Source organism: Acomys russatus, chromosome 2 (genome assembly GCF_903995435.1).
Source record: "Acomys russatus chromosome 2, mAcoRus1.1, whole genome shotgun sequence".
Lineage (NCBI taxonomy): Eukaryota > Metazoa > Chordata > Mammalia > Rodentia > Muridae > Acomys > Acomys russatus.
The window spans coordinates 83,131,811-83,157,268 of NC_067138.1; the positions used below are offsets into that span (position 1 = coordinate 83,131,811).

The 25,458-nt window shown below is 37.6% G+C and overlaps 1 protein-coding gene and 1 long non-coding RNA gene across 32 annotated transcripts in view; one reads left to right on the plus strand and one right to left on the minus strand.

The window, feature by feature from the left end:
* Nucleotides 1-25,458, minus strand: part of Ptprd (protein tyrosine phosphatase receptor type D) — an 822,247-nt gene that overhangs the window by 276,957 nt on the left and 519,832 nt on the right. For all 31 annotated transcript variants that reach the window (XM_051163652.1, XM_051163675.1, XM_051163581.1 and 28 more), the window contains 2 exons: nucleotides 18,503-18,648; nucleotides 15,371-15,512 (listed from right to left, as the gene is read on the minus strand). In XM_051163652.1, coding sequence (XP_051019609.1) covers nucleotides 15,371-15,512; nucleotides 18,503-18,648 — 288 coding nt within the window. The remainder of the gene's footprint in view (nucleotides 1-15,370; nucleotides 15,513-18,502; nucleotides 18,649-25,458) is intronic.
* The window catches only part of LOC127204555 (uncharacterized), a 215,547-nt gene that overhangs the window by 44,656 nt on the left and 145,433 nt on the right, over nucleotides 1-25,458 (plus strand). The gene's annotated exons all lie outside the window — the stretch shown is intronic.

The following is a 25,458-nucleotide window of genomic DNA, read 5'->3' on the forward strand; positions in this document are numbered from 1 at the left end:
CATAATATATACCCCTCGGTCTCTAATAAACATTAAATAACAACTTTCCATGAGCTCGGCAAGCTTAGCAATTGACAGCATTTAAAAGAACACACAAACCTTACTTTGTCCTGCCCATCTACCTGAAAATTTTCTCTAATAAAGCCACAAATATTGTCTAACCATTTTTTGCAACACAAGATTACCAGTCTGCATCAATCAGAGGTTTCAGTGAGGAAGTCAGAGGGTCACAAATCTATCACAGTAAAATCTCCAATTTTGCAGTGCTCACAGGGATCTTTTCACTTCCTGTGGTTCTCTGAAAAATCTAAGTACTCTCCTTTTAAACATGTATTTAAAAGTTAATATTTAAGTGTATGGATATAGGCATCAGACCATGATTTTTTGAAGTCTAATTGTGGTACGATGGAATCTGATTAATATATACATTATCACAAAGTTAGCATTTTTGTAGAAAAGATGGTATATTTTTATATACCTTTCAAAAAAAGGTACAAAATAAAAAAGAACAAAATATACTATTTCAGATCTCTTCAAATGATTTTTCCTAATTAAAATTGTATATATGCTGGCCTATAGCTTCATAACTTTCTCCCATGCCAGCCACAGGTAACTATCAATCTACTTATTATTCCAATGAGGTAGATCTTTCTAGGTTCTACATGAGTGACATACTGAATTGTCTTTCTATTCCTCATCTGTCAACTTGCTATAATAATTAAAAAGAAGTTGCAGAAATAGAATGGCAGTCAAACATACTTTGTGAAGTTATATTGTTTGTGTGTGTGTGTGTGTGTGTGTTTGCGCACACGCGCGCTCCCGCACCTTTTTGTAAGCTTACGAGTGCAGGAACTCATGAGGCCAGAAGAGGGCATCATAGGGTCTTCTGAAGCTGGAGTTACAGACAGTTGTGGGACAACAAGTGGATGCCAGGAATCAAACTACAAGAATACTAAGAGTTCTTGACCACTGAGCTACCTCTGTATAACAATTAAGTGTATCTTTCAAACAAATTTTAATTAGTGTTTATATCCATGTTTGTTTAAATGGTAACTTAGGAATGTATTTCTCTCTGCATAACCATCAAAGTCTTTCATCCCATAATATCACAAGGTTTATTTCAAGGTTTGCTTTCTTTTCTACCAGAAGGATAAACTGAAGATGTTGTAAAATATCCTAGGAGCAATTCAAGGGACTCTTTGATTTTCGCTTAACCACTTTTTACATATCTTTCCTTGTATTTTATGTGTGATATCACATCAACATTAACCATACATTACCATTAACACAACTACAACACAGAATCAGAGGACAGCAAGAAACAGAAAAGAGAGGAAAGAATTTGGGCTCAAGAAAGTTGGGTGCCTTAAACTGTGAGTCTGATCAAGAGTCTCTGAATGTCAGTGTTCTTCTGCACACTGCACATGGATTATCCTCTCTTGAAGAGAGAAATCCTTTTTCTCCACCCCCTATAGGACATCAATATCACTGAATTTTATATAAAGGAGAATCAGGAAATAAAATCCACACCTCCAAACTCCTGCTGAGTGATTGCTAACCTCTGGGGTTCTTTCATTTTGTTGTCACTCATTGTTCTTCTTTTGCTTTCAATAACATGGAAACCTTGAACAAGCAAGAAGGGACAAAAGTATTTGAACACAGTATCTGAAGAAATTTTAAATATTCATTTTATAGTGAATCATATAAGGAAGTAGTTCCAACTACTTCTGCCACTTGGATAATACAACAGTAATTCACAGAAAATAGCTTAACAATTAATTAGGTAAATTATAACAATGCCATAAATTTCATGAGTAAATTACATGAAGGCACTGTATGAATTCACAACATTTTGGTAAAAAAAAAATACATTTTGCATCAATTGACCTTTTATAATAGAAAAATTTTAAATTACCAGATAAAGGCATGTGAACGGAGAAAAGTGTAATGTGCTGTCTGAAAGAAGTCAATGTTTACTGCCTATAGAGAATTAGCTGAAAAACAGAGGGGGAAACTCAAGGCTAAAGCGTTTGCTGGAAATATAGGGATCCAGGATCAACAACAGGCACAGACTCCCGAAGAAAGATGTGAGACTCTTATCCAGAAGCTTCACAGTCTGTCACAGCAAACACAGTGTGGCTTTTCTGTCACTTGATCCAATGACAGTGGCAGAAGCCGATTTTGTAAAAGTCTAAACCTGAGAAAACTTTGGGAGACTATCTTATCAATTCTTACATCTACAAACTTTACAAAAACTTATAGCAGAGTCTGTGGAGTCTGAAGAGATGGAGGTCCAAACATACCTGGGTACTTTTTCTGCTTCAGGTTCAGTCATATCACTTCCCCTCTATGGCTCCCACACAAGCTGTGGGGACTAGGACAGTGGGTAAGACAACAGGATGACAGGTAAGCTGCTGCTAAGCTTAATTAATTTGCATGCAGACAGCCAGGCATGATCAAAACATACCACAACCATTTCCATCATAAAGCTGTAAGTGGGTGTACTTAAAAATAATCTTAATTTTTACATTATCATAGCCAGATATTAACCATGTTGGTAGGGAATTAAGAAAACATTATCCCAAACCCTAGTCCTAAGGAAGCAAATTGCTAATCCAATGAGACAGTATCTAATGTTTGTCACAGCTCTTTGCCGAGACTTTAAAGTAAATTATTAAGCAGATGAACATCAGGAACATTGTGGAAGAGTGTGGGGAAGGAAAGAAGAAAGCTGAGGGGGCAAGAATTACACAGGAAGACCAACAGTGCCAATTGCAATCTTGCAGAGACAGAAGCACCAACAAAGGACCATGCATGAACTGGACCTAGGGCCCCTACACATAGGTACCCAGTGTGCAGCTGGGTCTTCACATGGGTCCCCTAGAGAAGGGAGCGGGGGGGAGCTGTCTCCTACAGGCTCCATTGCACGCTTTTTGGTCACTTCTCCCCTGGCAGGGCTGCCTAGCCAGGTCACTGTGATAGAGGAAGTGCCCCTGATGGGGCTGGATGTGCTGGGAGAGGTGGGGTGGGAAGGGCTCCTCTTTTTTGAGAGGTGGATGAGGGGGCTTAGGTGGAAGAGAGAGGGAAGGGGACCAGGAAAAGAAGAGGAAGGGCACTACAAAGGGGACAGAAAGTCAACAACAACAACAATAACAACAACAACAACAACAACAACAAAATTCCCAATCATTTGACTCTCAGTGAATTCTTCTACACAGAAGATAGTGGAAGAATTCTGTTTACAAGCTGAGAGAATTTCAATTACCATAGATCTAGTGAAAGTTAACTCAATTAATGTACCTTTGCAACAAAGAGCAACGTTACCCACAGTAAGTCAGCTATAGCACATGTAGGCACTTACAATGGGCTTCATAGTAACTGCCAATGTGGATCTAATATGCTAACACACAATGACATGCTTAGAACCCTTAGGAATTAGTGTCCTAATTCAGGGCATTAGGCCTTAAGAGTAATATATGCAAGTGTTTGTTGCTTTGGAGTATATGTTAATGGATTTTTCTTAAGGGTTAAAACATTTATGTCATTTTAAATGAATACTTTATTACCAAAGTCAATTTTGCTTAATGAAGTCTTCCAAGAGAAGACACTTTAAGATGTCTTATTAGTACATATTAAGACCACCTCACACTTTATTGTGTACTTTGGCATCTCTAACTGGAGCAAAAGAGGAAACAAAAAACCCTAAGTGCGCTAACAAAAGCTTTTACTATAATTTGGAAGAGAAACAAATGCCTGAAAGTTACTATATAGACCAGGCTGGATCTGTCTGCCTCTGCCTCCCAAATGTGTTCCATCTACCATGCTAGGCTGAAAGATTTCCTTAATGTAATTACTTAATTTTTACTACATCATATCTTCACATTATCCTAGCAAAGTAGATTCTAGGTATACCTACTTTTTTTCCTCCTAGAATATTATTACTCCACAGAAACTGGTTGAGCTTAACTTTTCTGCCACTTGAGGCTTCATAAGTCAAACATGTCTTCTGTTTCAGCAAACCTTGCTATGACACTGATAAAATGCACAGGAGCTGTTCAGAAGGGCAGAAAGCAAGTACCCCACTGAAAGGTGTGAACTGGACTGTAGGGAGAGCGCTGTTCTTTAAGAAGGGCAGCACAGCATGCGACAGTGCTCTCACTTCAACCAACATCACAAGCAGCATGTCAGGAAATTGATTTGCCTTGAAGGCAGGCAGATTTACGTCTTTTCTTGAATAGTTCAAGCATTTAGAACAGTCCTGGGCACAAAGAGTCAACACTGCTAAGTGAACAAATTTACTAGAGACTATAAATGTAGCCTCACAAACTGCCTGGGTGTCGCTGCAAAATGAGGCAGATCCTCTCATTCTTCCCATTTGATAGATAAAAATAAGTGAAGCCCCAGAAGGTTAAGAACAGTGCACCCAGCCAAAGAGCCAAGAATAAAGGCAAAGTTGTGATGTGGGTTTGTGTATTTGCAGAACCTAAAATCATAAATTTACTTTCAATAATGTCTTGTACCACATTGGTAAGAGAAATAAATTTAAAAATTAAACGCCCTTTTTGTTTCTGTATGTGTGTAGGAGTGAGGATGTGTTAAGGTTGTGTGTGAGGGGGTTGGCCTATGTGAACGTGGGTGCACACATGCCATGGCACACTCATGGAGAACAGAGGACAAACTCAAGTGTCAGGCCTTACCTTTCTGCTTGTTGGAGGCTGGGTCTCTTTATTGTTTTATTACATCTTAAAATATCCAGCGAGCTTGCCCAAGAGCTTCTGGGAATCCACTTGTCTCTCTCTCACATCTCCCCACAGGATCATTGAGATTAAAAGTGCTAGGGCTTCATATCTGCCTTTACATGGGCTCTGGGTATTTGACCTCAGGTCCTCATACTTGCATGTCAAGCATTTTTACCCAAAATATCGCTTTTCTACTAGCTCATTAAATGTTGAAACAATGCCTAAACATATTCCCTTCCATCTACAATGTATCATTAACGATAGATACTGCATTTTTCAAGGAAAAATATGGAATTTGAAGGTACATGGGTAGAACTGCAAAACATTATACTGAATGACATAATCCACACCTGGAAAGACAAAAGTTACATGTTCCCACTTGCATGTAAATCCTAGCATTGAGTCTTCACATTTATGTGTTTACAATGGCATCACTATAGGAAACAGGAAACTAGAAAAGGGTCACTGTTGGGAGGTGGTGGGAGGGAATCTTAAACTACAGAGGATAGTAGAATACAGGCAAAGCGATAAATAGTGGGAATGTACGGAAAGTATGGGAGGTAAGGCAGAAGGATGGTTAAGGCAATGGACAATTGACACTAAGGGTATCTCCCAAGAAATTATGAAAACTCATTAAATATATGTATTTTTCATATAAAATTTTTAATTGGAATTACCATGCACAGGAGATATTGCTCTTCCCAGAAGACATAGGTTTGAAGATAAATCACAGTGATAGGCATGGGTTATTTCCCCTCTGGTTGTTGGTAAGTGTTGTTTCTGAGAACCCCCAAACAACACAGACTATTGCTGTTCTTTCAATTGACCACCAGAACCTGATGACAAAACCCATTGCTGAAGACACTACAGACTTCAGTGAGAGAATGTGGAGAAGTCAAGTTAGTTCTGACTAGGAAGCTTCTTCCCTGCTCTTTAGCTTCTATAGTAGCAGAGGATGTTAGGAAGGCTTCTGTGGGGGAAAAGCCATCAAAAGTCTTACCTATCTGTGTATCTTGCCAGCTACTATAATGGTCAGCTTATGATATATGTTCATGAGTGTTAACAGACGCTGAAATGTTGGTGGACTATCTGACTGCTTTCTGATTGGATTTAAGGCATAGTAGTACAGTATGCCTTAAATACAAGGGGAAACACGTAAACATGGCCAAGAATCTATGACTGTGTTCAGAGGTTCTGGATTTGGATCTACTCCTATCATTCTGCTAAATAAAAAACACTGCATGCTACATTATTATCTCTATGCTCACACATTAGTGCATCTCTCCAACCTCACTGGGGAAGGGTCTTTGTGCAGTACCAAAATGGTTACTGCAAAAAACTCACAAATATTCACAGTACAAAAAGGTGTTTGGAGAACTCATCTAAAGATGAGATATCTATATAACATTCCCTCCTGGCAAGGCTCAGAGACAATTGTAAATGAGGGATGGGAGAGTTGTATAAGACAGAGGTCAGGCAGAACCAGGCTAAAGCAATGTTTCCTGGACATGGCAGGACAACTGTACATATGAACTCATAACTACACAGGACCTGCATAAGGTCAAGCCAGTCAACATTCCCAACCTGGAAGGGGCAATAAATTAGAAGCCTCCCCACCTGAGGAGCTGTGTGCAGTTGATGGAAACTGGGGAGAGACGTACATTTTCTTTAAGATGTGGCTCAAGGTAGATCAACTATGCAGCAGTGAGTGATATATACCCATGCTCATATATACGGGCATAACAAATTGGAATGGGTGGCTTATAGAGACAGGAAGGTGTTGTGTAGTCAGGAGGAGGAGTGAAGAGTTAAATATAAAACTGATTTTTAAAACCCAAAATAAGTAAATTTAAATGACGTTTTATTATCTGTTCCCAACATGGAAAATGATACATAGAAATTGACACAATACATGAATGTTTGAGTCTCCGTCCATCTTATTTCCATGTGACAAGCTGATTTTTAATCCACTGGTCAAAAAAAAAAAAAAAAAAAAAAAAACCAAACATATTTTAAGAGACAGGAAAACTGCTTTTTCAGGATTCTTGCCATTCACTGGGTCATGAGCCCTACACTGTTCCAGAGGCTGCACATAGAGCTACACTGGTAGAGTGGAGCTCAGCATTGAAGTAAGGGAACCAACATTATTGGAACTTTTATATTCAGTTCAGTAAGCCACATGCCCACAGACAAGCCATTCATTTCTCACAATAACTCTAAAAAGGTGTAAAAACGTCACATTTACAAATGTGTGAAGAGTGTGGTTGAACCTATGGAGTTAAGAAGCAGGGGCATGCTCATGTGAACTCTAGTCTGGGATAACTACAAAGCACAAGAGTGCTCTTGTGCCTCCTTGTCTCACTCCATCTTACTTTCCGTCAACCTTGATTTTGTGATTCCTTTTCATAATCCACAACCCACCTTAGGCAAGAAAATAATCACCATTTTGTCTACATTAGGAAAAGTGTGCTACTCATGCCCAGACTATCTCTGATGTATGTATGATGCTGGATCTCTCTGTCATTGTGTGTATTCACTCAGAGAGCACATTCTGGGTGCCCAGGAAATTCTGAAAATATGTCTAAGCCACAGGAAAAAATAACAGTGCTCACACACACACAAAGATTATAAAATTTAGAAAAAGAGAATTTCAAAAGTGTAAAGCATTATGAAGTTAAACGTGCCAATAAAATGTGTGTACAATTATATATATATATATACACCTTATAAACAAAACATTTATTCATGTGCATATACGTGTGTGTCTACAATCAAATATATCACATAAACAAAATATTTATTCATATGTATATGTGTGTACAAATATCTTATTCACAGAGGTTTTTAATTATATAATATATAAATATGAAAATAACAGAGATGTTTATTAAAACCAATAATTTTTATAAGCTATTACACCACTACTGTATTTGTATCCAGTTGCCTGATTCGTGCCCCATCTCTGGTTAGCCATTAAAGTGCACAGATGCATGAACAGTCAAATCCAGGCAGTGTGCAAGGGCAAAACACACACTTTTAAACCAATAATATTAAGTATGTGTACCACACTCCATTCTTTTATTTTATGTCATTTTCCTAAGACATAGATTCTAAGTCCTCCCTCAGTCTCCCCAGGGCAGTGTTCCTCCCTCAGGCAATCCAAGGCTGGATCACAGGTGTGTGCCACCATTATAACATGAAAAAGGAAGGATTCCTTCTGTGAAAATACAAGACATAGTCAAATGTACAACCTGATCTTAGACAACATTAAGTGCACTATATGTATGACAAAAAAATGTTAACTATTAAAAAGTCCACTATGCTAATGTTGCCAGTCATGCATATTTAATGCAAAAACAAAGTTTATCCCTCAAGGATAAAGTCTAAGATATTGAAAGGGAGGACATGAAAGTTTTAAGAGATTAAAGAACACATAGCTAAATTTTAAAGGTCATACTTAAGAACATTTTGTTTTTTGTTACCATCTTTAATAAAATATTTTAAACACAGAGGCCCACAACTGGACAATGTGCAGAGAGTGAGACACTATGGAGAACTCAGTCCTATGTGGGATGCCCTCATCAAACTTCTCCCCTTAAGGCTCAGCAATCTTTGAGGAAGTGGAGGTAGAAAGATTGTAAGACCCACAGGTAATAGATGACACCAAGGAAACAGCGTCTTCTAGGCACAATAGGCTGGTGTACATAGGAGCTCACAGAGACTGGGGCAGTGCATACAAGACTTGCACAGGTTCAAGATAGATGAGGTTATAGCACTGAAATGGGTAAATGGAAACCTGAGGCTCCCCTACTAACCAAGAAGCTACATGCAATTGATATGAGCTGGCACTGGAAACATCAGTCTTCTCCAGTGGAGTGTAACTGGGTATCTCAAGCATGCTACAGGATTCCTTGTCCAACACAAAGTGAACTCATTACTATCTTTGTAGAATTGTTGGTTCATTTTTGTTGTTGTTATTGTTTGGCCATATTATTTTCTTATTGTATTTTGCATGTTTGTTTTTCTGTAATGTGGGAGCTTTTTGGTTTTCTTGGGCTTTTTGGTTTTTTTTCCTTTCTTCTTCAAGAAAAGAGGAAAAACAACCAAGTTTGGTAAACAGAGAGGTAGGGAGGATCTGGGAAGAATTGTGGGATGGAGAAACATGATCAAAATACATTGTATGCAAAAAATATTCATGTAAAAAAATAAAATAAGTTAAGAATACTAGGGTATATTTCATAACTTAATTTAGTGTGTCAATGTAGGTATTAATTCACAAGTTGTTCATGTGCCATTGTGTGTGTGTGAGCATGTGTGCACATGATACAGGAGTGTGGTATATGTATATGTACAGGCCAAGGTACATGACTGTATGTACACACACACAGAGACCCTATTGTATCACTGTCTGCTTTATTCCTTCAGTGCTAGATCTCTCACTGAACCCAGAAGTAGGCTGCTGGCCTGGAAGACACAACAAGCCTCCTGTCTCACTCCCCCTGGCACCTGGCTCTTTACATGACTACTGGTATCTAAATTCAAGTGTTCCTATTTATACAAGAAGTGCTCTTACCCACTGAGCCATCTCTCCAGTTCCTCATTGTTTTTTAATGGGATAAAATAAGTTGCTTGCTCTTCTAAGGAAATAAGTAATTAGGACTCCGATAATTAAGCATGAGATAAGGTATTTGGTATATCTGTGCCTCAAATCCCCATAAATTATGCATGAACAACTTTTAAAGCTGCATCTTAATTAGTATCTTAAAATAAAACTAATTTCAAGAGCCATGATATTGAAATTTTAAAAATCATTCCAATTTTATTAGTGAACACTAGCTAAATAACCAGCTTTAAAGTATAAATATTACGTAAAACTGACCATGAACTGTCGAGTTCTGCAGTAAGTTCCTTTGCAAATTCCAACAGACCGAGGTGGCCTCTTTCGTTCTCATCATATTGCTCCTCATTTACATAGGTCAATCACCTAAGCCAGTTGTCTTATAAGGGAATTATTCTACTCCAGTTTGAACTACTGTAGCCATCACTGACAGCTTACTTTGGGTATTAACTTGTATAGGCCACAGATTGCCCAGCTATTTCTTCAAATATTTTTGGCAGTGGTGTTTTGGGTAAGGTTAACTTGTAACTTAGAATACCAAGTAATATAAACTGTTCTCCCTCACGGAAGGGTAGCACTAAACAAAAATGAGTAACCATTCCACAAAGGAAGAACTTTTTCTGCCTATAGCCTGTAAACCAGAACACACAACCTGAAGCATCTTCTCTTCCTAGGTCTTGAGGCTTCCTGGCTGTGGAACTAGAAATGTGCCACCCATCCTCTGGAGTGCCCAGCTTGCCAACACACCTAGCAGATCTTTTGACTGTCAGTCTCATGAATCATGCAAACATCAAGATCCCTAGCAATTGGGATTTCTGTTGACAATGCTGGTTATCTTTCTCTGCAATACCTTGACTGATACTCCACCAATGTTTTCTACCAGTAGGTAGTCATTTCTTACACACGTAAGCTCTCTGTGGTTAACATTCTTTCACACTAGTTGTGTCTGATAGAATTCTACACTCCATGATTTCCCTCTCAGATCTCCCCCATCCCATGATGCATCCATGTAAATAGTATTTAACACCCTCTGCATTTTCATGACATTCATGATCATCTGTAGATTGTCTGTTGAAATAATAAGCATCAGATTAGCTCCCAAAGGCCATAGCTATATAACCCAGAATTAATGATCTCAGGTTCTCTAGATGTTCTTTTCTCAAATCATGAACAAAATAACAGATACTATGACATCTCATTTTCTTTTAGCTCAACACTGCCACAGTCTCTTTAAGTCAATCTTTAGCAAGCACTCCTATGGCTTTTATATTCATTTAAAAATCATTAAACATATTATTTTACTGTGAGGTCAAGAGTAAAAATTTTTCTTACTTGAAGGTAATGATTTATAATGCCATTTGTTCTCTCTTTAAAGGCATGATCTTGGTATGGAGAAAAAGTAATGATGATTTCAAGGAAGAAGCATAGACCATCCACACAGTAGTCATGACGCACATAGGTGACAAGCAAACAGGGACAGCCCCTGAAGTTGTATACACATCACCTGAGAAGATTCTTACTGGGGACCTCCCAGCATTGTTTAAAGGGGCTCCTTTCTGCCTTTGTGACATGGATTAGAAGATCTTATTTTTAAGCCCTAAAGATCAAACTACTGAAAGTCAACAGTTTCTCTCTCCATAACCCAGCTTTGCCTACTGCCACTTCTTTCTAGCAGGCGGGCAGCATGATACAGAAACATGTTATCATTTTGTTATCAATTTATTCCAAGCACTCCACTATTTCATAAGCTTTTTCAAGTAGTCTTCCCTCCGTACCATAATTGTCAGCGAGTTTGTTCTGTGCTGGCCACCCTTCCTTTTGTTTCAGTCTTTCATAAAAATCCTTTTGTGTGACAGTCAAGCAGCTGCGCTTTGTTCTTTAATGTTCCTAGCCCGGATCCCCAGCCGAGATCACTTTATAACATAAACGGCAAAGTACCATTTTCACAGCAGGGACAACTGTGTTCATCTTCAAAAAGAGGCATTAATAAAATGAGCCTGTAATGAACATGCTAATTCTGATCGCAGGCTAGTGTACAAAGGCAGAGGCTCCACTGCCACCTCACTGAATGATGGTAAAAGTTGTTCACGTTCCTTTTTTCTTAACAACAGCTATAATGGCTTATTTTTTTTAAACAGACATATTATGCAAACATCTCTTCCCGTTTTACAATGCAATGCTGCCTCATCTCATCCAAACTGCTCACTGTGTTTTACTATCTCAGTAACAGTCACCTTCGGGGAAAACGCTTTTTCCATCTTGTAAGAACTGACGTCCTGAATGAGGCATGTCACTGAATCACAGAACAGCAGCTGAGAAGGGAGCTGACTGCTAGAGTCCCCAAGCTAAGGCTTCTCTGTACAAATGAGGTAGAAAAGAGACAGGAAAAGCATAACTAAGAGCCCGTAAGGGAGCTCAAATGACCAGAGCCTGGGCATTAGTACCCCGCATAGTCTAACACCTAAAGGTGACCAAATACAGTAGCATACAAAAAGTATCACAAACTAAACTCTATTTGTTAAGTTGTGTCTTGAATTTGGCCTGCTAACATACTAGACAGCAGCTGTACTCTGCTTGTCTTCTGTGAAAAGCCAGTTTCCTGTGAGCAGATGAGGAAAGCAATGTGATATTTACCGTGCTTATTTGTAGTGATGCTAGTGGTGGTTTGAGGGGTGACACTATTTACATAGGGGTAAATCTCTGGACACAATCCACTAATTTAAAAAATGTCTATTTTGTGTTGCTAGTGTGAATGAAAGTGTATTTCCAGACTGCCCCCCCCCAAAAAAAAAAACCCATGCTGAAGAAATATGCACAATATTTAGGCGTATTTTAAAAAAAAAGAATGATTCGATTATTCTAGAACTTCCTTTTAGAAAAATGGAATTTTGTGAGCAAGAAGAAAGGATTCTTGACCCCTCTCCTCTAGCCTCAAAGCATCAGACAGTCTTGATTTTTCAGTAGTGAGAAGAGACTCTGCATAGCGTCATTGCATCTGCACAGCAGCTGATAACACACATCAGTAGAATGCGCTCACTCACAGTTTCATTATATATATATTTCTATGTTTCCCCGCAGATATCAGGCAAACCTCACAGGCAATCAAGTCAGCGTCCAGAGATCCAGAGAGCCAATTTAATCTGGATGGCAATTCCTACACCTAAGATGTACTTTCTAGTCCCATGCATGCACCAACTTACAGCTCTAACATTTAATCCATTGTCCTCAGCAGTGTTCCACAGTGGATAAGCCTCAACCCTTACTAAGCTCTCAGTGATCCCTGCAGCCTTCACTTGCAGTCTTCTCAGGAGGAACTACATACATACAGCAATCATGCAAAGCCTCCTAAAGAGACAAGCTACTTTACTAGGGCATGTATGTGCCTTGCTTCCACAACCACAGAAACTGAAAGCAATAATAGTAATAAAAGAACCTGAATTGCCACAATCCATGCCCGGCAATTACACATACAAGATATATGCATAAATGTCCAGTATCTCATCATAGGGAATGGTCAGCCTTGAGCTTTTGGAAATGGCTTTTGAGAATCAGGGCAATTTTTAAAATCTACTGTGGAAAAGTGTCCCTGAAATGCTCCTTCAGTGCACATGGGTGGCCAGGGGTATTATTGCAATGTCTTCTGCATTTAGCCATACAGGTCAGACATTTGAATATCCAATTACTTAGCTTCTCACAGAGCCTGTTTGAAATAAATGAGTGCTCTCCATCCATCCTACTTAGACAAAAGCCATCATGACGGTTGGCACATTTTTGGCATTTGTCAGCAAAGTGGGAAGGAAATAAATGACCCATGTAGCTGAAACAGGCCCATGATGAGGGCCACTGGACAGCAAGTGTAAAGTTGTCTTGATCTCCTACAGAGTGAGAACGCTTGAATATCTGCCAACATGATTCGCAAGAGAAAGTAAACTCAAGACCAGCAGAAGGCCCATTAGCTTTGACACAGACACATTCACCTCCCTAACTTTTCCTAATGTTCAAAGCCCATAAACACTAGTGTATTGCTGGTGTATTATTAGAAGGCTGAGTCTAGTTATCTAAGAAGGGAGGGCTAACTATCTTAGCAGAATCATGTATTTTCATCCAAATGAGCAACATATGACAAATAGTCATGGAAAAGGTCAAGATCATATTGAAGTTATCAAATGCATTTGTTTACACAGTGATGAACTATTTAAATCAGAGGAGACAGGAAATAGGAAAACATAAATACCTGTGAACTTCTAAAGAAAATGATACTTTCTGCCAATATTTTGTCAATATTTTCATGAAATAGAGAAAGATCAAGTCAAGCAAATGCCACATACCATTTCCTTTGCAGAAATTCAAAGGCTGAGATGATGAAAAAACAAAAGTTCCTAATTAACTTTATTTTAATTTAGCTTTATAATAGACTTTCTACCTACTAGAAGAATCAATGGTTTTTGGGAGTTTACAAGGACATCACAGATGAGTCTGAGTTCTACTCAGATATGGGTGTGTGAAAACTGAACATAGCTCCCAGCCTGGTTACATTCTGAACATACACATACAGATTTACATAATCTAGATGTCCCATAGCACAGGCATACCACCTATACACATGGATGAAAGTTTATTATCTGAATTATAATAACTGTCTACATTATTTTATTTCTATTTGTGGTAGATTTGATTCCTCTTTTTATTTTTGCAAATATTTTAAATATTTTTTAAAGTTTAAAAATCCATGTATGTTGTTTCTTGTGAGCCCAAAGACTTACAACATTTATTCTGATTTGTTTGAGCTTAATTGTGGGCTTAAATTAGCTGGAATTCTTTAGAATTTCAGTACATAAGGGTTAATCTGCAACGGGCATGTTCTCTGAAGTACAGATGCTTTCATGATCTCTTGTTCCTTCATTTGGGACTTAAGTTTCAACACAGCTTTTGGCCTAAACTTCTGGACTTGGAGAACAGCAGTACAGGATAGGGCCAGAAGCCTCCCTTTCACAGAAAGCTCACACTCCTTCTTCCTGGACCTTCTTTTCTCATGCATGTGTCCTGCCAGAGTTGAAACTCTAGTTCTGAGCTATATCATCCCTGCAGCTCTTGTCCTCGCTTCTTTGTTTATAATGGTCTGTTCTCTGAGGATTGCCATCTTACAACCCCTAGACATTTCTCTTACTCATTTAATTTGGTTTCAAATTTTGTCATAAGTGCGTTTTAAAAAGTCTATTGTTCCATGTTTTGAAAACAATTCTGAAGCATAAAACAAGAGAACAGTATAACAGAGAAAGAGAAAGATGAGTACAAATGTTGCTGCCTGAGGTAATAATGTTATCTACTAGCTACCCAGTTAGGTGACTCAGGAATCAGGACAAGCAGTATAGTAATGGGCCACATTTTACATAGCAGCACTGTCATGGTAAAGAAACTGTAGGAAACAGGCATACTGCAGGTCACCCCATGCTTTATCAGGCTGTATAGGCAACACAGAGAAAGAGAAAGGGATCTACCATCGCATTTTATTCATCGATAGTTATCAGCTCAAAAAACAACTGAAATGAATTACTTTTGACATAAAGATGTGCATATCTTATCTTTGTTTTTTTTAATCAATCATTTTAGGGAAAAAAGCTCACCTTTATAAAGGAGAGCTTCTTTAATTCTGTAACAGTCAGTGTCAACTGGTGTAGTATGTGTAAGAAAAGAGCAGCATTAGGCATTACAAACAAGACCTGGCACAAGGAATGCTGACAAAGAAGCAAGCCACACGTTTCCCTGTCTGGATTTCATTGCCAAAATCAAAATGGCTTTTCACTGTTACTTTCTTTTCCTGATGAGCATTCCTACAAGAACCAAGAAGACCTCCGCTGTGGGATACACATTTGGCACATTCCAACTTCTTACTCAACCTCTTTTCTCACATGATCATACCACAACACTGGTCTCTGAACAGTCCTATAAAAGAACACTTGCCATATAGAAACGATGCAATGATACAACAGCAACATCGACCTCGAACACTTACCACGTAAAACTGTGAGTCTGGTGGACACACTTATTTCTCCTACATTATTCGAGGCCACACATTCATAAATGGCCTCGTCCCGTGGAGTTCTTAAGGGCTGTATTCTTAGAACTGATCCAGATCCATCATCAAATTCTATTACCTATTAGAGGAAACAATAGCTGTCACAGGTGTTGTTACAATCATCTGCCTCTCAGCTAAACTTCTCAGCACAGTGGTGAGCTAGCCATTAGGCTCTGAAATAGACTAGGCATCATTCTGTTAGAGCACCGAATTCTAATAGCGTGGTAAAGCAGAGCATTTGATCGAATTTATATTCCTTGCACCAAACAAAAGGAAGACATAAAACTACAAATACACAAGTATAGATTTCTAATCTCTACTAAAACCCACCATGATTTCCTCCTTAACATATCTCAAGCTTAGTAATTACCTATGTAGACCATAGCTGTGAGGGATAAACTTCAGTTACTCACTTTGGCAACACGTGTGCTTATGTGGACCCGTTTATAGCTTAATGCTTATCACCACAAATATTTATGTCAGTTTAAAGGGTCTTGTTCTTAACAATATATATGGTCGAACCATGAAGAGAAACTGCATAAATCTAGTACTTAGGCAGCCAACAAGGGAGCCAGCCCTAAGCCTGGCAGCATGCATTAATTTTGTCACAAATCATTGCAGTACTTGTTCCAGCTTAGCATTTTCTGCCTTTTTATGGCCTCCTTCCCATGAAATGGAGGCTTGCCTCACAAGCCCAAAAATCAATGTGCTAAGCTCCAATCCTGAATTCACTGTTGTTGTGAGCTCCACTGGGAAAGAGAAGAGCCACACTGGTGGCCAGGGTACTAACAGAAGCTAAAATAACAGCATATAATCTGCAAACCACATTGATGCCAGGAGCAACACCTTGCCATCACATGATTTCTTCTAGCAGCCACTTTACCATATCACTGTGCTTTTGCAGTATTGCCATGTGCCTTGACTGCAAATAAACTGAGACTTTCTATCAAATCCAGTTATGAGTGGCTTAATCCTAGGTTCTGAATGCATGCATTAGCATACATAGAAAGGAGATTAAATATTTTAATTGTATTCACTTTAATTCCTTTATGTATTCCATTTTCATTGTAAATTCAGAGATACTCAAAATGTTCAATTTCTCAAAACACCACTATATATTTTCAACTCAATTAAGCACATATATTAAAAGGAATCTAACATATATCTAAGAGATAAAAGTTCCCGTTACTAAAATCTTTCTCAAATATTGCAGAATTTTATGGAAAGTTATTTGACTATACTGGTTTAATATAGAAAAATACATCCACATCATTAATATAAATTTAAATTAATTTTACATTAAATTCAATAATATGTTCATATTCCTTAAACATTTTGAATACTGAAACTTTTTTATGTTGTCATGTATTAAAAGCCAGGATTTTAAATCCCACTTTGAAAGACTAATATGTAGCAACCAATGCATGCTTACCATGTGCCAGTTACCATATTTGGCACTGTCAGCAGCAGGAAAACTAGTCTTATGTGTATGAGTTGTGGGGTGTGTGTGTGTGTGTGTGTGTGTGTGTGTGTGTGTGTGTGTGTGTGTTTGTGTGTGTTTGTATACATGTGTAGAATAGCAATTTGGTAAGAATTTTCACCCCCAAGCTAGGCATCACTTTATGTTCTGCTTCATATAAAATAATTTTCCCTAAATTTGTTTATATGATTCTGATTAACACGTATGTACAACGTTCTCGTTCTTTGAAATATATAGTCCTATCAATTATTTTGACAAAATTCATTTAGAAGATCACTGTCAATAGCAACCATTTTAAAGAACACTCCTCTTGACAAAAAAGTATTTTTAACTATAAAAAAGGGGGAAAAGGTTCATAGACCCCAAATTCATACACAACACATCAGTTTGTATGTGGTGTAGTAAGTTCCTTGATGATATTTTAAGACAAGTTTAAACAACAGTATTTTAAATTCAAATATTAAAAAAAAATAAAGTTTATGTCTAAATTTGTGAGACTATAGGTTATGATTTGAAGTACAAATTTTAAATCTCACTGCTATTGCTAATCATAACTTTTATGAATGTAACTCATCACCCTGCTACACTCTGAACAATGTCAACACAGTATTCTGGGTTTTTAATTGTGATATTACTTTTCATCAGAGACTGCTATCAGTTTTCCATAAAATCATTTAGAAAATCAGCCAAAAAGAAATAAATTTTTTATAGTCTAAGCTAGCTCAGGAGTGTTAGTGTCCCCTAAAAGGCACAGTACACTCTGTGCGTTCTCATGGGGGAGTGTGATGTGCATCTGAATGAACACATTTCTAATCCAGACACTTCCTCCCAAGATGGAAAGGACAGCATCATTGTGCACTTTTTCCTGAAGGAAGAAAACAGTTTCCAACAGATTCACTGCATAACTACTCTGCTTGGCTTGGTTCTTTCACATGGTGCTTTACACTAAAACACTGAACTGAATTTCTAATTCTTGTGTGCAGGATTAGACATTGATCTTTGCTGTTCTTAATCTACTCCTCTGACTTCTGTTAACAGAGACTGAAATCCCCTTCCTGAAAAACAATCCTAAAGATTGGACATAACTGATAGCACTCTCAACAACACTTGAGTTCTGCTGAACATAAACTAGTTGACATCATTTACTTGTCCACATAGAGTGTTCAGATGTAGCCATGTATCCCTGAGGGAGATGGAAACTTCTAGAAAGACACACATCTTTTATGTGTCCTTTGGACTTGGGAAGGTGAGGGCATGAGATTCTACCTTGCAATCTAAAGAAGAAGCAATCTGAAGATGAGACTAACAAATAGAACCTAGAAACTTTATGCCGACTACTTGCAATAGAGACCAGAAACTCAAGACACGCACTCTACAAAATCCCTAGCTCCTAGTCAAGGCCTTACACACACGAATATAAAACTCAGCCACTGTCATGACCACATGCTCAATTCTAGAAAGACTTTGGATTACAGTGCTCATTGCAGGTGACATAACTATGATAACTCAGTGCGTGTGACACCTCATATTAGAGCAGAGAGAGAAAAGATGCGTTCTTCCCCAGAGAAACAGAACAATGGACCTAATACCTCAAATCTCTGGTTGCTGACTTTCTTTCCTTTTTTGTTCCAGACAATTTTAGGTCTTGGGTCCCCTGTTGCTTGACAAATGAAAGATGCAACTCCGCCAGAGACCCCTGTCTGATCAACCGGAGTTCGTGTAAACCTGGGAGGTGCTGAAATAAGAAGAAATAAACACCGTGATTAGCAGGAATAGTGAAATACAGACTATGACCCGATTACACTGTTCCCCTCACAGTCCACAGCCTCATCCTTAGTATAAACACGGGAAGATGAAAAAATGAGGTGCCCACCACCTTCTGCTATTGAGGGTAATTTTGTGGTCAAGCTCTGTTATTTCTTAGTGCTTTCATTGCTGAAATGTGAATTAAGGCAGAGATCCAATAACATCCAAAAAGCAACATCACACATTAATTTTTATTACCGCTATTTAAAAATCCAATTTGTCCTCTGTAACAAAAAGCTCATCAATCAAAGTGAGTAAAATTCCAGCACTTTGCTTTGATGTCACTATCAGGAGGCTGCCAGAAAGCAGCACTGCCATGGCCAGGCTATTAAAATTAGTGGCATTTAAGGGAAGTTCTAGGAAATTGTAAAGAGACAAGAAATATAGCCTAGAATTAGAAGACACAGCAGGAAACAGGAAGGGGGAAATGCCATGGAAATTTCACACATTGTCTTATAACTTAGCTCTTCACTTTGTAGAAAAAGAAGTAAGGAGAAGCTTCCCAAGTCACATGGAAAGGGAGATTATTAGACAAGACCAACTTAAGGTTAGTAAAGAAGAAAGAATGGAAAGCAGTAATTTAATTGTTTCTCTGCCTTCCTATCTTTGTTATACATCTATACGATATATAAATGGTTGTACTTTGATTAGTGGATATGCAATGTATGTATACATGTACAGTGACCTGAAGAGGCTGGAAAAGCATCAGATATCATAGGGCTGGAGTTACAGGTGTGGCCCACAAGACACGAGAACTGGTCCAGCAGCAAGAGTTTTTTTGGGTTTTTTTGTTTGTTTGTTTGTTTGTTTCATTTTGGTTTTTTACTATGCAGCCATCTCACCTTTCTCAATATTTTAGATTTTCAAGTCTTATATTTAAAAATGTATTAAAGTGAAGAATACTTATATTTCCATTTTCCTTTGTCTTTTGTTTTATTCCCTGTTATAGATTTTGTCATTTAATGTTCTTTAGTGGTATCACAGACAATAGCTATAAGTACTTCTAGTTAACATTTAATTTTAATGTAATCTTCAAAGTCTAAGACAAAATATTTTTAAAAACCTAACAGAAACATTGTGTCTTATTTGTTCATTGCTACCATCCGTCATATTTTCCCCTGATATGTTGTAATCCCCATAACATGTTCTTACATAGTCTAGTTTTTCTTCAGACAGGAAAATAATATAGATAGGCATTTGAAATCCACTGTTATGACAAATGATGATGTTGACAGGTAGGTACAGGTTTGTAGGTAGGTAGGTAGGTAGGTAGCTGGGTATGTATGTAGATAGATAATTGATAGATAGATGGTAGATAGATGAATAGATAGATAGATATAGAGATACAGAGAGATAGGCAGGCAGATAGACAGATGACATGATAGATGGATACAGATATAGATACATAGGTAGCTGATAGAGATACATAGATGATATGATAGATAGATAGGCAGGCCGAGGCATTGGAGGAAAAATTCACATAGCTTTACTGTTTCTTCACTGTCAAGGGCAAGAGATAGAAATAAATTATTTTGCAGATATTCTTTCAATTTTGATGGTTCCTGTCTAATTATATCATTATTCAAATGGGGGAGTTCAGAAAAAGCAAAAGAGAGAAACATCTTTACAATCTAGTCATAGGAAGTGACTCTTCCCATTAGCAAATTCAAATATGACAGAAATACAAGGGCCCAGGCATGTTTGTGTTCAAAAAAATTAGGAGTAAATATGGGCTCTACAAGCCCTGTTCTGTATCACATCGCATTCAGATAGAAATACGAATAAGATAATTACAATAAGCAATGGGAAATACTTAAAATAATTTGGAATTGACTAAGAGTAAGAAATATTTAAAAAAAAAAACTAATGATGATAATTTTCTGAAAACAAACATAGAATTACAAGTTTTCTTATTTATATTTCCATCATTTTAAGGAAAGTAAACTGAAATATATATTCCCTTGTCAGTACCTAATAAAAACAAATTCAGAGAAGAATCTCATCTATAAAACATAATTATTAATGAAAAAGTCTAGTGATTATTGCTGAGAAACAAAACCTATTCCTTTGCTATGTTAAATGTTATTAGATGTTAATACAGTTATGAAAAACACAAGAAAGAATTATTGTCAAAATAGGTGGATTATTTTTAAGATAGTAAGTTAGCTTGAGAGTTACTATGTTTTTAAGTACATTTATTTTATTACACATGTATTAAACAAACTACATACAGTAGGGAGAACCATGTGACAATCATTTCTGTAAATGTTACATTCATAGTAGGTTGGCTGTTTATATTTGTCCAGCTTGAAGTAAATGTCTTACCTATCTTGTTGGGTCTAAATTTCTGAATGAAATTCAGTATTTATGCTATCTCAACTCTAATAACTTAACATCTTTATCTTCATCTAAAAAGATCTTATTCTCTAATCAACTAAACTTGACTGTAAAACTATACTATCTGGTCTTCAATGCCCCTCAGAGACTTGAGAAGGAATAAAAGTTAAATTTCTGAGTGAACCAGCAATGCATGTTAGCAACTTCCAAAATGAACAAATTGACTTAGACGGTTTACTGTCTGAACAGTCACCCAACACTGTCTATAATGCTGGAGACTCGTCTTCTGCTTTCTTGTCCAATATCTCTGTCAGATTTATTTGCAGGGCAGGAACTATTGAGGACTTGCTTATCCTGTCTTGGCAGAGTGCAGCCATCAAATCTACCTGCATCTAAGCTGCCCATTTTTAGGCAGAAACGAGGATATTTTGTCCAGTGGCTGGTTTGCCACATTTGAAGTCGCCTCCATAAGCAGGCTCTTTGATGCTCATCATCTTCTTTGAGGTCGGTTGGGTGTTGTCAGGAGTTAATTTGTCTTGTCAAAGAAATTTAGGATTAAAAACTTTAAATGCCATATTCTGTGTGTCTCTGAGGCTTTTGAAGACCTTATTCAACTATTTTACCCCATATATGGATAGAGTCATATCTATCTGTTATACTTAGGATATATATTCCTGTGCTAAAATCTGACAAGTATTTAATGTTGGTGAGAAATTATGTTTTCAGAACAAAATAACTGGCCACAAATGCTGGATCAGACTTGACAGGATTCACTCCTCTCAGCATGAGGGACACTGACAAGCTGCATCCTCCTAGCTCCAGCTCCAGATGACTCTGTTGCTGTTATCTGTCAGATTTGGACAGTTTCTAGGACATTGCAGAAAACTTCTGATCCAATTTGGACCACCATTTCAATCTCCTACTAAGCCTAGAATCTCTCAACATTTAGAAACTAGACCACAAATTCAATCCCTGGCTTGGTTAACCATTTTCTCCAATCTTTTTGGGCCCTTCCAAGGTATTATTTGCCCCAATTCAGCCCGAAGAAACCTTAGGATAACAACTCCCCATTCCCTCTAAGGCTGGGGGGTGGGGTGGTCATAAAGGTTGTTGTTTCCTTACTCTCATTGGGAGGTGGACATAAGTCATTATTGGTCTTAGACAGAGGAAAAACTATGTGAAACTCAGGAATGTGTCTCTTTTCTATTATCTTGCCTACGTAGATAAGGAGATAGGAGCTCAAAAGAAAGAAAGGGAGACATAGGAACATAGAGGGAGGATACAACAAAAGCTAGATGATTGAACCTACTCCTTAACTCAGGGCCTTAATTGTTACTCATATGAAAGTTATGTATAAGTCACTGGTATAGAATTTAGTATATTGATACAAAACATGGGTATGTCAATTATGTTACCATTTAATTATTTGAGAATTTCTTTCAAGAGTGTAGAAAAGAAATGAAAGGCCAATGGATGAGATGACTACACACATACCCATTGTGTATTTAATAACCCTAAAACAGTCACTGGTTCCCCTGCACCAGGAGCCTTTTTAAGGCGTACTGTTCTGCTTCTTTTCCAAAGGAATAATGTAAAGTTGCAGGTACAACGACAGGAAATAGACATCGCCCATCTACACTGGCACGAGATGTAAATAACTAGATGAACATTCTACCATATTTTGGTGTGCACTCTTCTGAAATGTTAGTCATGCTCTAAGGAAGGAAAGGGAAGTGTACAATTAAAAAAGTAATACAAAGTTTGACTAAAACTTCACAAACACAGATATGACAAAGGATCACATGACAGGTGAGGACGTAACACAAAAGGGTAGTGACAGGGCTACATAAGAAATATTTCTTCTATCAAATGCAGCCATCAATGTATGCTTAGCCAGAAGAAAAGAAGCAACAGAAATATGAAGAGTATAAAGAGGAAGAATAACGAAGAAGTGTTCAGTAACCATTACATAGAGCACTGGTCTTCCATTCCTAATGCAGCTAGTTGGCTGGTTTTGGTCCCCACATATAGCTACCAAGGCTTTGACAAGTGAGACATACACACACACACACACATCTTCCTAGGCACTGCAGAGGTCAAATTACTGTTCAACCCAGAAAGTTTATTTCCTAATGAAAAACAGGGAAGCAATACACACACACACACACACACACACACACACACACACACACGGAAGAGAGGTACAATGGATACTATGAAATATGTCTCCCACAGTATCTTGCAATATTTAAACTATACAATCTCATGACACATGCACAGTGCACATAGCAGCTCTAAGAATACAGCTAATTGTTAGTTGATTAAATCATGGTCATGTCAATTACTAGTCTATTTTTATCACAAGATTATCCAGCCCAGATCTAACAGTTAGATATGATTCTATAAATATATAAAGTAAAATAGTTAGATAAGATCTTCAAAAGCCTTGGAGACCTACAGAATACAACATTTAAATACGTTTTTATTATCTTAAAGATTCTTTGACAACAAGACCGGTTAACTCCTGGCAACACCCAGCCTTCCTCAAAAAAGATGATGAGCCTCAAAGAACCTCCTTACAGAGATGGCTTCAAATGCAGCAAACCAGCCACTGGGCAAAATGTCCTCATTTCAGCCACAGGCAGAATTTAGCCTAAAAATGGGCAAGCTTGGATGCAGGCAGAATCGAAAGCCAAACTCTGCAAAGATAGGGTAAGCAAGTCTTCAACAGTTTCTGATTAACAAATATGTCTGTCAGATATACCAGGCCAAATGCTAAAGAGGATGCTGCAACATTATGGAGAGTTTTTGGGTGACTGTTCAGGCAGCAATCAGTCTCTGTCATTTTTTCATATTGGAAGCTGCTAACCTGGACATCCGGTTCACTCAGATAATTAAGCTTTATTCCTTCTCAAGTCTTTGATGAAGTTAAAGACCAGATAGTTTAGTTTTACAATTAAGCTTATTTGTTTAAGGGTTAAGATGTTTTTAAGTCTAGATAGATGTTTTAAGTAGATAGAGATGAGATATAATAGATATTGATTTACATTCAGAATTTTAGACTCACCAAGATAGGAAAGATGTTTTCTTTAAGGTTGCCAAATACACAAAAACCAAAACACTATGAATATAACATTTATATAATTACCGATTGTATTGTGGTTCTTCTTGCTGCCAGTAGTGTATTGTATTTATGTGTAAAAAAATCCATTTTTAACCCAAAAATCTAAATGATCATTATGTCAAAAAATAATACAGTAGATTGCCATTTTTTATAATAAGATAGGAGGTGCCAAGGCTGCCAATTGATTTTTACTTTAACCAAGTTAGATTGTATCTAAAGGATAATTATTGAATCTTACAACTTAATGTAATGGTTTCATAGTTTGATGTTACATTGTGTTTCAAGTTGCTGGCATTATAAAGCCAAAATGGTGTGTCCAAAATGCTCTTAGGGTGATAGGTTTATGAGAGTGAACTAACCAACACTAGCAAACTGTCATGGCCATCCATAACCACAGGTTCTACTGAGGACATAGTTGTCTCTTTAGTACAACCTGTGAGGTAGAACCAGATATTAGCAGGATAAAATCATTGATGAACGATCAATATCTATAGAAGAACAGTATGGGGAAAATTCTTACAGTGTAAAGTGACTCAGGTTTGATATAATTTGGTTGTCCAACGGAACTCACTTAAAATAGGATCACGGAGAGGAGAACATGCTATAAAGTGAGGGAAGAAATGAGGTGCCATTTGTCTAATTTAACTCTAATTAATATGATGTTTCTGTGGACAACAAGGAAATATGTCTCACAGGGAAAAAACACTAAGCAGCATGTAACTAATTGGCTTCATTTCTTTTCACTGATTATCATTCCCTTAAATAGAGTGTTTTGATTTTTAAAGGGATATTAGTCATAACATTGTACTGAAGATCTTAAAATGAGAAGGTTAAGAATACTGTTAGATGTGAAGGGGAGAGAGAAGGAATGCTCAGTAGGAAGATGCAGGCAGCCTGTGTTTAGGAATTCACTTCCTATACCTTCACGTTGAGCTATCTCAGACCTGTCCCTGCAAATGTCAAGGCAAGTACTTAAAAACAGATCAGAAACAGGTTACCTGCAACAATTGTGTAGCAAAGAAAAGAGTGTAAGAAGGGAGTTCAAGGATATTCAAAGGCCAATATAGTTTTACCTTCTCTCTCAGCCAGCCAGAGCATGACCTATAGCCACTGAGGGGTACACAGAGAATGGCTACAGCTTCTGTGAATACTATTAAGATAAGCTTGATTTCTGGTGGTCAGGAGTACAGGAAGAAGACAATGACAAAACCTTCAGGATACGTGATGAAAGACAGAGGTTTCAGGGAGATGTGTATCTGGTGAGGACAGAGCGCATGA